Raw genomic sequence first — 10784 nt, forward strand, 5'->3', positions numbered from 1 at the left:
AAAAAAAAAAAAAATCTTTCCAGTAAAGTTACTAATTCAAAGCGTATAAACTAACTTTATAGAAACATTGTGATGGTTAAAATTTTAGGTGTCAACTTGGCTAGGCTAATGGTGCCCAGTTGTTTGGTCAAACACCAGTCTAGATGTTGCTGTGAAGATATTCTGTAGGTGTAACGAACACCTGCAATCAGTTGATTTTAAGTAATGATTATCCTCTATAACGTGGGTGGGGCCTCATCTAATTACTTGAAGGTCCTAAGAGCAAAAAACAAGTTTCTCAGAGAAGGAATTTTGCCTCAAGACTAACAGAGAAATCCTGCCCTAGTTTTCCATCTCCCAGCCTTACCCTACAAATGCCAGACTCATGACTACAACACCAACCACTGTCTGCGTTTTCAGGCTGTGCACCTGGCACACAGATGTTAGCCTTGCCAGACCCCACAATTGTGGGAGCCAATTCCTTAAAATAAATCTCTTTATACATAAACATATCCTATCTGTTCTGTTTCTCTGGAGAACCCTGACTGATACAAATGATATGTTTAAACTTTTTTCATCTTGTATAAATTATTTCCAGCATTCTCGCTTACTCTTTATTTTTTGAGACAGAGTCTCGCTCTGTCGCCTGGGCTAGAGTACCATGGCGTCAGCCTAGTTCACAGCAACCTCAAACTCCTGGGCTCAAGTGATCCTCTTGCCTCAGCCTCCTGAGTAGCTGGGACTACAGGCGCGTGCCACTATACCTGGCTAATTTTTTTTTATTTTTAATAGAGACAGGGGTCTTGCTTTTGCTTAGGCTGGTCTCAAACTCCTGACCTCAAGCAATCCTCCTGCCTCGGCCTCCCAGAGTGCTAGGATTACAGGCATGAGCCATGCACCTGGCCTCACTCTTAAGAGTCTGTTTTCCCTTTTGAAACCAGTCAGTGCTGAATCTTTCCATATAAGTACTGGGCCTGTACCTACAATCAGAGGGATCTTTGTCATTTTAATCTAAATTATAAGATTTAAGCTCTTAGCATCTACAAAGGCTCCAGATGGAAACTGTAAGAAAGCAACTGTAACCATGACCTACACTCAGTGTAGGTGACAGCTGATGGGAAGAGACTAGTGAACGGCTTAGTCAAGGTCAGGTGTCTGTGTGTGCTAAAGTCTGTGGGTATACATATAATAAAGCCCCCTTCCGGCCGGGCGCGGTGGCTCACGCCTGTAATCCTAGCTTTCTGGGAGGCCGAGGCGGGCGGATTGTTTGAGCTCAGGAGTTCGAAACCAGCCTGAGCAAGAGTGAGACCCCGTCTCTACTGAAAATAGAAAGAAAGTAATTGGACAACTAAAAATACATAGAAAAAATTAGCCGGGCATGGTGGTGCATGCCTGTAGTCCCAGCTACTCGGGAGGCTGAGGCAGAAGGATCGCTTGAGCCCAAGAGTTTGAGGTTGCTGTGAGCTAGGCTGACGCCACAGCACTCTAGCCCGAGCAACACAGTGAGACTCTGTTTCAAAAAAAAAAAAAAAAAGGTTTTATCATGACATAAAGTGTAACTACAATGTTTGTACCCTCACAAAACCCTGGAATAAAAAAAAAAAAAAAAAAAAAAAGTTTTATCATATACAACTATTATGTACTCATAATAATTAAAAATAAAAAAATTAAAAAGACAAAAAAGTTTCATTTTCTTTAGTTAGAAATCAATGTCTGCTTTTATAAAACAACTGTTTGAGTTTTATTTCCTGAAAACTTAACATCTATTCAGAAACATGTTGAAAAAATTATTTTTAATTGTTTTTCATAGTTTTTTAAAACCTTAGAAAATCTTTTAAGAACCATTAGTATCTTGTTCGAAAAAACATTTGAGGTTTTAGCAATTCCTTCAGTTGTATTTTCCTTTTTCTTCGGTTAAATTCAATAAAAATTACAATAAATATTTTGGCTATTACTACAATGAAGGATTGGGCTGATTTTCAGTTTCTTCATTATACTTTACTGTATTTTCCAAATAAAATGAATTTTACAAACCATCAAATAAATACAAGGTAACAGTATTATTGTTAGAGACCCACTTCCTGGGATAGAATGCCACATGTCTAGGGAATGATGGGCTTCCTCCCCTGTAGCTGCTTGTCCTGGCCTATCTGGGATCTGCATCCATAACTCTGAGTGACACACGTCACATCTTACTGTAATTATGTAGGCATCCGGCTCTCTCACTAGAATGTAAGTTCTTCCAGCACAGAATTTACCTTGCTGTCTCTCGGTATCTAGCTGAAGGCACACGGCCAGCCACAAGACAGTCACTTGACAATGGTGGACAGAGGAATGAATGAATGAACTCTTTCTTACCTTCCAATGCATCATCTCCGACTTCTTCATATGTCTGTCAAGAGACCAGAGAGGTGGGTGAAGAGCATGGTGAAATGGTGGCCCATGACCACGAAGGCTTTTTTTTAACAAGAGGAACTAGATTACTTTAGCTTTCCCCATTTTTGCCAAAGCCCAAGTCCCAGTCCTAACCAATCCCATCCTGGAGAATGACCCATTTCTAGAGGAGAAACTTAACCCAAGAGGGCCAGACTTGCCAAATCACTGTTACCTGCATGGTGCTCTGAGTATAGCCATACTGGGGGTAACTGTAGCTGTAGCTGCCTGTGTTCTGGTCATAGCCCCACTGGGCATAGTAGTTCTGATACTGCTGGTAATACTGGTTGTAGCTGTAACTGTACATCTGACTATATTCCACTGGCTTTACCCGGCTCCTTAAATATATAAACAAAAATAAACAAATATAAGTAACATTTCCATAATATTGGCTAAGTGGCCAGAGGCTGTTTTAAGTGCTTTATGCAGATTAACTAATTTAATCCACACAGTATCCCTTTGCAATAAGTATACCATTGTTCTTATTTTACAGATGAGGAAACTGAGGTATAGAGAGAGGTTAAGTAATTTGTCCAAAGTGACACAGCTAATAGGAGATTCAAAGCCAGGCTGTCTGGCTCTAGAGCCCATGCTTTTAAGACAAGAGGTTTTAATGCTTAGGTTTGTCTCTCTTATCAAACTTTGTCAGGACTGACAAAAGAATCTCCTGCAGCGTTTAAAAAAAAATGATTGTGGGCCGGGCATGGTGGCTCACACCTATAATCCTAGCACTTTGGGAGGCCGAGGCGGGTGGATTGCTCAAGGTCAGGAGTGCGAGACCAGCCTGAGCAAGAGCGAGACCCCATCTCTACTAAAAAAGAGAAAGAAATGATCTGGACAACTAAAAAAAAAAAAAATATATATATATATATAAAAATTAGCCGGGCATGGTGGCGCATGCCTGTAGTCCCAGCTACTTGGGAGGCTGAGGCAGGAGGATGGCTTGAGCCCAGGAGTCTGAGGTTGCTGAGAGCTAGGCTGATGCCACGGCACTCTAGCCCAGGCAACAGAGCAAGACTCTGCCTCAAAAAAAAAAAAAATGATTGTGCAACTATACAGCTTCACTTTTGTAATTAAAAATGAACAAATAAAATCCACCATATGTAAATTGACTCACATGTAGTGTGTATATATACAACATATACATGATGAAAATATACATATACACACACATGATATATATACATGCATATGAGGAATGCATATGGACAAGCCTAAACGGGAGCTGAGAAATTAAGGTCATTTTAGGGTGATGAAATTATGAGAAAATTTCTTTCCTTTAAAATATTTAAAAATTTTTTTTTTTTGAGATAAGGTCTCATTCTATCACTCAAGTTAAAGTGCAGTGTGTCATCATAGCTCTCTGCAGCCTCCAACTCCTGAGCTCAAGCCATCCTCCTCTCTCAGCATCCCAAACAGCTAGGACTACAGGTGTGTGCCGCCATGCCTGGCTAATTTTTTTTTTTTAATGTTTAAATTTTTTGTAGAGATGGGGTCTCTCTATGTTGACCAGGCTGGTCTTTAAAGTTTTTACATGATAGAATAACAAATAACATTTTGGGGGGAAATCAGGATGATCTTCCATGTATTAAACACAGTTAAACCACAAAGAACCTCAAAATATTTGTTGTTTTAAAAAAAAAAATGGCCATTTGGAAGTTCTACCCTAACAGTTCAGCTACTCTTGTTGTTTTGGTGTAGAGTTTCTCAGTCTTGCCATGGCAGGGGGAGCTGTCCTGTGAATTGTAGGCTGTGTAGCTGCATCTTTGGCTGGTCCCCACTAGATGCCATTAGCACATCCTCCATTGTGATAACCAAAAATATCTTCAGAGGTTGCCAATGTCCCCTTGGGGGCAAAATCACCCCAGTTAAGAATCATTAACTTGGCTAAAGGATGAAAGGTTCTGTTCAGAGAAAAGTGGTCTTGCATCTGCAGGAGAAACCTGCTTGGAGTTGTAAGGTAAGAATGGTCTTCTAGCTGGCATGACAGCTATAATAGTGATGTATATAATATTCTGTAGGATGTCTGCAATATTAATTCTTACCCATTCCCATAGCAAGGGACATTCACAGGCAGTTTGTAGGTCTTGTTAATATAAATAAGGCTAAAACTGGAAGTAATTTTTTTCCTTTTCCTTAATTCTTATTAATTCTGTAGTAAGTTCCCAACAGTGGCACTACTGGGCAAAGAGCAAGAACATCAGGTATATATAGCCACACAGCTTTTCCAGTGTTGCTACCGGCAACCTCTGAATATATCTGCCTCCCCCATTCACAGCTCCATGCCCAACTATAAGATTCTGGAGGGGCGGGTTATGCCAGTCCATCTCCAACACCCAGGACACAGCCTGGCAAACAGCAGCCATTCAGCTACTTGTGGCTTGAACTGAACCTCCCTCGCAGTCTCCCACCCAGTATGGGGATGCCCTGGTTCTCAGCAAACAGATGAGGGGTGTCCAGATGGGGGTGCAGGGAGGGGAGTCCAGATCCCCTCTACCTTCCCTACAGGACTCACGCTTTAGGGATTGCCACACTCAGCCGCACGGGTTTAGACCCCAGTCCCACTGCTCCCTGGCACTCCGTCAGTGCTCGCTTCTGTTCCAACTCGTCTGTGAATTTCACAAAACCGTAACCCCTGCGGGGGGGAAAAAAACCCAACACATTATTTAGATCACAAATGTGATGAAAATCTAAGAATAGAGGCATGAAGAAGAGGGAAGGGCAGGAAGATGGGCAGGAATACAGAAAGAAGGGGCTGAGAAGGGCAAGAGAGCCATCAAACTAAGGCAAGGGACAACAGTCCCATTGGTGGAGGTGAGCACAGAGCGGTGTCAGGATTCACACACAGGACGATCCTGAGATCTGCAGGAATTCCCACGTTCAGTTCCCCATTTTCCTTGACACCATCACCCGTGGGGCTCCTTCCCAAACAGGAGCTTCCTTCTCAATCTACTGGAAAGTAACTATTATTCTCATCATTATGGTAGTAGCAGTAGCAGTAAAAGTTGAAGAAACTAATTCAGTAAATACTTACAGAGTCTGCCCTAATGTTTTCCTGAGCTCATAGTCTAACTGGGAGAAAAATTAATGACAGCTGAAGTTAACAAGCACTTATTTCCTAGGAGCTGTGCTGACCACTTCCCCAGGGTTATCTCATCAAACTGTTCAACAATTCCGTGAAGGTAGTATCCACATTTTACTGAGGAGGTAACCGAAGTTCAGAGAGGTTTAATAACCTACTGAAAGTCGGAACAGAAGCAGGATTCAAAGCCACGTCTGTCAGACTCCCAAAGCCTCAGCTTCTAAATACTATGCTGACCAAGAATGAGCCTTTCTTAAGGTTTTTCCATTTTTGAAGTGGGAAACTTCTAACTACACTGAAAGGCTCAGTAACAGTAACAAATAAAATAGCAAACGCCTATAAATAATTTCCTATGTGACTTATTTATATGATATCCTTGAATCCTTACATCAACCCTATGAGCAGATACTATTAATCAGCCCCATTTTGCAGATGGGGCTGCATAGGGTCAGAGAGGCTCAGTAACTCGTATACTGCATTACTCCTACCAGCACTGGAGCTGGGATTCACACTCGAGAGCCTGTGCTCTCAACTGCCATGCTACATGGCCTCTCTAAAACATCTCCACCTGGGAGAGGGAAAGTACGGGCATCAATAACAGGTAAGGCCTTACTTAGACACGCCTGTCTGGTCCAAAACCACCTTGCCTCCCCGACAGGAGGGGTAGACTTTCACGAAGAATTCATACAGCATGCCATCGTCCACGTCTGGGGTCAGGTCCCCCACAAAGAGGGAGTACTCAGGGCTGAGAGGGGAGAACAAGATTCAGAGACAAAGACCAAAACCTCTGCTCTCGGGTGGTCTGAAGGTAGTGAGTTATCTCACTTGATTGTTCACAGTTAGGTAGAGATTGAACTCCTTGTTCTACCACTTTCCCCACTTCTCATTACTGCACTTGACTAGTCTAAAAAAAATAAACTAAAATAAATTGAAAAAAAAAAAACCCTCTGCTCTGAAGAGCTTTTTGGCATATTCCAGGCAAACCTCTCCTGGGCCTCTTAAGGAACAACACACCTGATGGGTCTAGTTAACCAGGCCCTACTTTGTTCCACTATAGAAATCTTGGAAAAAGAGTTATGGAGGCAATCTCTGCCCCAAATCCCTCACCCACTACACAAAGCCTGTCTGGCTTTAAGTATTACAAGTGCGTATGGGAGGATGGGGTCAGAGGTGCAACTCCGAGGCACTCAAAAGATAAAACATTCTGCATTTATTGCATATTTTTAATACAAAAATGTTAAAAGACTGAGAATAAGAACTAGTTATCTCCTAAGGATGTAAAGCCTAGCTAAAACGAACCCCCTAAACTTTGAGAACAGGGGTCAGCAAACTTTTTCTATAAAGGCCAAGTAGTAAATATTTTAGGCCTTGTAGGGTACCTATGGTCTCTGTCATGCTTGCTTTCTTTGCCTGTTTTTATAATCCTTTAAGAACGTTAAAACCACTTCCAGTTTGTAGGTGATACAAATCAGGCCAAAGTTTGACAACTCCTGCTCTAGGAGATCAATTCTATTCAAAAAATAAATCAACAAGCGATACTCTTATTTCAAGTACAATACATATTCCTTGTATAAAATCAGAATACATAAAAGCACAAAGAAAATAAAATTATCAATAACCCAACCATGTGAACGCAATCACTATGAATGCTTTAGTATATACTTTTGTCTTTTTTCCAAGGCTTTTCTTCTAAGTTTACAAATATTGGATACAATTTCATCATGTTTTGTTACTAGCATTTTTTGACTTTTAACATATTGCCAACATCTGGACATGTCAATGTTTTGCAATTTGTTAATGGATACACAAAGACTTGTTAATAAATACATAGCAAATTAATGAACATATTATAATTTAAACCACTTCACTATTACTAGGTTATTTGGGTTTTCCCCAGCTTTGCCCATTATACATAATACTTCGATGAACATGTTTGAGGCTAATCTTTGCACACATTCATTCATGCATAAATCCTAAAACTAGAATTATAGGCTCAAGGGGTCCAAATGTTTTCAAAGCTTTTGATACAAATTTTTATTAAGGGACAGGCTCTCGTTCTGTTGCCCAAGTGATCATAGCTCACTGTAGCCTCAAACTCCTGGGCTTGAGCCATTCTCCTGCCTCAGCCTCCCAGTTAGCTGGGACTATAGGCATGTACCAACAAGCCTGGCTATTTTTAAAAAATTTGTTGGCTGGTCACAGTGGCTCACGCCTGTAATCCTAGCACTCTGGGAGGACAAGGTGGGAGGACCGCCTGAGCAAGAGTGAGACACACACCACCTGCCCCGCCCTGTCTCTACTAAAAACTGGAAAAATTAGCCGGGTGTCATGGGTATCATGGTACGTGCCTGTAGTCCTAGCTACTCAGGAGGCTGAAGCAAGAGGATTGCTTGAGCCTAGGAGTTTGAGGTTGCTGTGAGCTACAATGACGCCACTGCATTCTACCTGCGGCAACAGAGCGAGACTATCTCAAAAAAAAAAACAAAACAAAAACTTTTTGTAGAGATGGGGTCTCTGTGTTGCCCAGGCTGGTCTCCATCTCCAGGCCTCAAGAGATCCCATTGCCTTGGCCTCCCAAAGTGCTGGGTTTACAAGCCTGAGCCACCATGCCTGGCCTGATACATTGTTTTAAAGCTTTCAAACAGCAACCTGAAACTGCCAACCAATTTATTTTGCTACAACAGGTCAATTCTTACAGAATAAAACCTCCATACTGTGGGGAGTAACAAGTTGGAAGGCTGGGGGAGGGGCCACGTATAGAAAAGACACGGCCTTGACAGAAGGCACACCAGGAAGATCTTCCTTGAGGGGGGCAAAGTGCGGCCAAACTCAGCTGCCATTCCTCCTTTTTCTTTTGTTTCTTGGAGACAGTCTCACTTTGTCACCCAGGCTAGAGTGCGATCCTGTTATCACAGCTTACTGCAGCCTCAAACTCCTGGGTTCAAGTGATCCTCCTGCCTCAGCATTAGCAAGTAGTTGGGACTACAGGCATGCACCACCATGCCTGCCTAATTTTTTTTCTATTTTTTGTAGAGATGGGGCTTTGCTCTTGCTCAAGTTGGTCTCAAACCTCCTGCCTCGGCCTTCCAAAGTGCTAGGATTCCAGGCATGAGCCACTGTGCCCGGCCCCATTTCTCCTTTTTGGCAGTGACTGGCACAGTGACACATCGTGTCTATGGCTAGACATTACTCTGTGCTTACCTGTTATCTGGTTGTTTCCCATAAGTAGCATAGTTCAGTTTAAAACGTTTTGCCTGGAAATTTAAAAACAAACAAACTAAAACAGAGAAAGGTGTTTCAAGAGTCAAACAATATTTGAAAAAAACTGAAATAAATTACCTTGGCCAAAACATCTCCCCCTCTCTAAGCCTCAGCTTTCTCTCCTGTATAAAATGAGGGGGTTGCACGGATGACCGCTAAGGGCACTGCCAGCTCCATGGTTCTATGAGCCCAGGTGTGCCAGCTGGTGCAGCTGTAAGCTAAGTAACTGTGGGAAGAGCAGAATGTAACTCTCTTGAAACGTGTCCTTGCTGCTGCCAGCCTGTTCTAGTTTCTCAATCAGGCAAGAGGTCTACAGTTTCAAGTCTTCCGTTATGGGAGGCAGAGTGGGAAGGGCATGGATTCTGAAGGCAACCAATCTTCAGTCTGAATCCTGGCTCTGCCACTTACTACCTGTGTTGCCTTGGGCAAGTTATTTTATTTCCCCGAGCTTCAGTTTCATGGGCTGTCAAAGATAACAATGCCCACTGTACAGGGCGGTTATAGGATTAAATAAAATGATACAAGTATACAGTAGGGATTCAATAGATGATAGTAATCAATGACAATAAAAATGGCAACATCATCAGTATCTAAATGTCCTTACAGGTGTGGCTCCTGGAAGGGGTTTCCCATTAATTTTATGCAAACACTTCTCAGCTGTGGCCAAATCTGCAAATTCTACAAAGCAGTAGCCAGCTGGGATTCTGGAAAGAAAGCAGAGAAAGAGAATGGTTAAAGATACCCAGATGAGGCCCCGGCACGGTGGCTCATAGCACTCTGGGAGGCTGAAATGGGAGGATCGCTTGAAGTCAGGAGTTCGAGACCCTCCCCACCCCCACGCCACCAACCTGGTCTCTACTAAAAATAGAAAAAAAAATTAGCCAGGCAACTAAAAATAGAAAAAATTAGCCGGGCATGGTGGCACGTGCCTGTAGTCCCAGCTACTTGGGAGGCTGAGGCAGGAGAATCATTTGAGCCTAGGAGTTTGAGGTTGCTGTGAGCTAGGCTGACGCCACAGCACTCTAGCCCGGGGGACAGAGCTAGACTCTGTCTGAAAAAAAAAAAGATAACCAGATGAGTCTTGGCCTGAAGGGAGGGAGAAACGGTTTTCTAATCAAGAGCCCACACTGGCTTTTGCTCCCTTCCATACTTAACAAGCCTCAATATAAGGATTGCCAATCTGGGCCAGTCCCAGACTCACTTAGTAAACATTTTATTTATGCACTGTATCGTGTGTAGTCTTGCAAAAGTTATTTTATGCAATCCAGACAAGTCTTTAGATCTAACATCCAGTTGACAGGAAGTATTAGGAATAGACTAATAAAACACCTACTGCAAGGAAACAAACCAACCCAGAATGTAGGACGTTATGTAAGACAACTAGTCCTACCCACTTAAAACATACACGTTAACGGGAAGAGAAAGAGGTGGGCTTTTGTACGTTAAAAGAGACTTAAAACTAAATGCAATGCAGGATTCCAGATTGGATCTTGATTCATTATGAAACAACAAAACTATCAAAGGTATTCTTAGGACCATTATAAAAACTTAAATGGAGACTGGCTATTATATGGTATTAGGGAATCATTGTTAATTTTGTTAGTGTAATATGAACATTGTGGTTATGTAAGAGAATGTCCAGTTTTTAGCAATATTTATATGCAGAGATTTTGGCAGTGAAGTAGCCAATGCTTGTAACTTACTTTCATATGATTCAGCAAAAAGAAATCATCTATCTAGCAAATATACCTAGGAAGAATATTTCTTATATTTATATAAATACAGATGGACTTTTTTATTTTTTAAAATCTCTTTCTTTTTTTTTTTTTTTTTTCCTTTTTTACCAGTCTGAACTTCTTGTATGAGTGTTGGAAGACTTTTGTTTTTTGAAAGACAAGGTCTGCCTCTGTCACCCAGGATGGAGTACAGTGGCATGATCACAGCTCACTACAACCTCCAACTCCTGGGCTCAAGTGATTCTCTTGCCTCAGCCTCCTGAGTAGCTAGGACTACAGGCACAGGCCGCCAT

At 42.0% G+C, this 10784-nt stretch overlaps 1 protein-coding gene across 1 annotated transcript in view; it reads right to left on the reverse strand.

The window, feature by feature from the left end:
- TRNAU1AP (tRNA selenocysteine 1 associated protein 1) overlaps positions 1-10784 on the reverse strand; it is a 20610-nt gene that overhangs the window by 5063 nt on the left and 4763 nt on the right. Inside the window, exons 3-8 of the mRNA XM_012645982.1 lie at positions 9360-9459; positions 8696-8748; positions 6108-6239; positions 4928-5047; positions 2588-2750; positions 2338-2371 (exon numbers count right to left, since the gene is read on the reverse strand). Coding sequence (XP_012501436.1) covers positions 2338-2371; positions 2588-2750; positions 4928-5047; positions 6108-6239; positions 8696-8748; positions 9360-9459 — 602 coding nt within the window. The remainder of the gene's footprint in view (positions 1-2337; positions 2372-2587; positions 2751-4927; positions 5048-6107; positions 6240-8695; positions 8749-9359; positions 9460-10784) is intronic.

The sequence above is a fragment of the Propithecus coquereli genome, unplaced genomic scaffold (genome assembly GCF_000956105.1).
Source record: "Propithecus coquereli isolate 6110/MARCELLA unplaced genomic scaffold, Pcoq_1.0 Scaffold239, whole genome shotgun sequence".
NCBI lineage: Eukaryota > Metazoa > Chordata > Mammalia > Primates > Indriidae > Propithecus > Propithecus coquereli.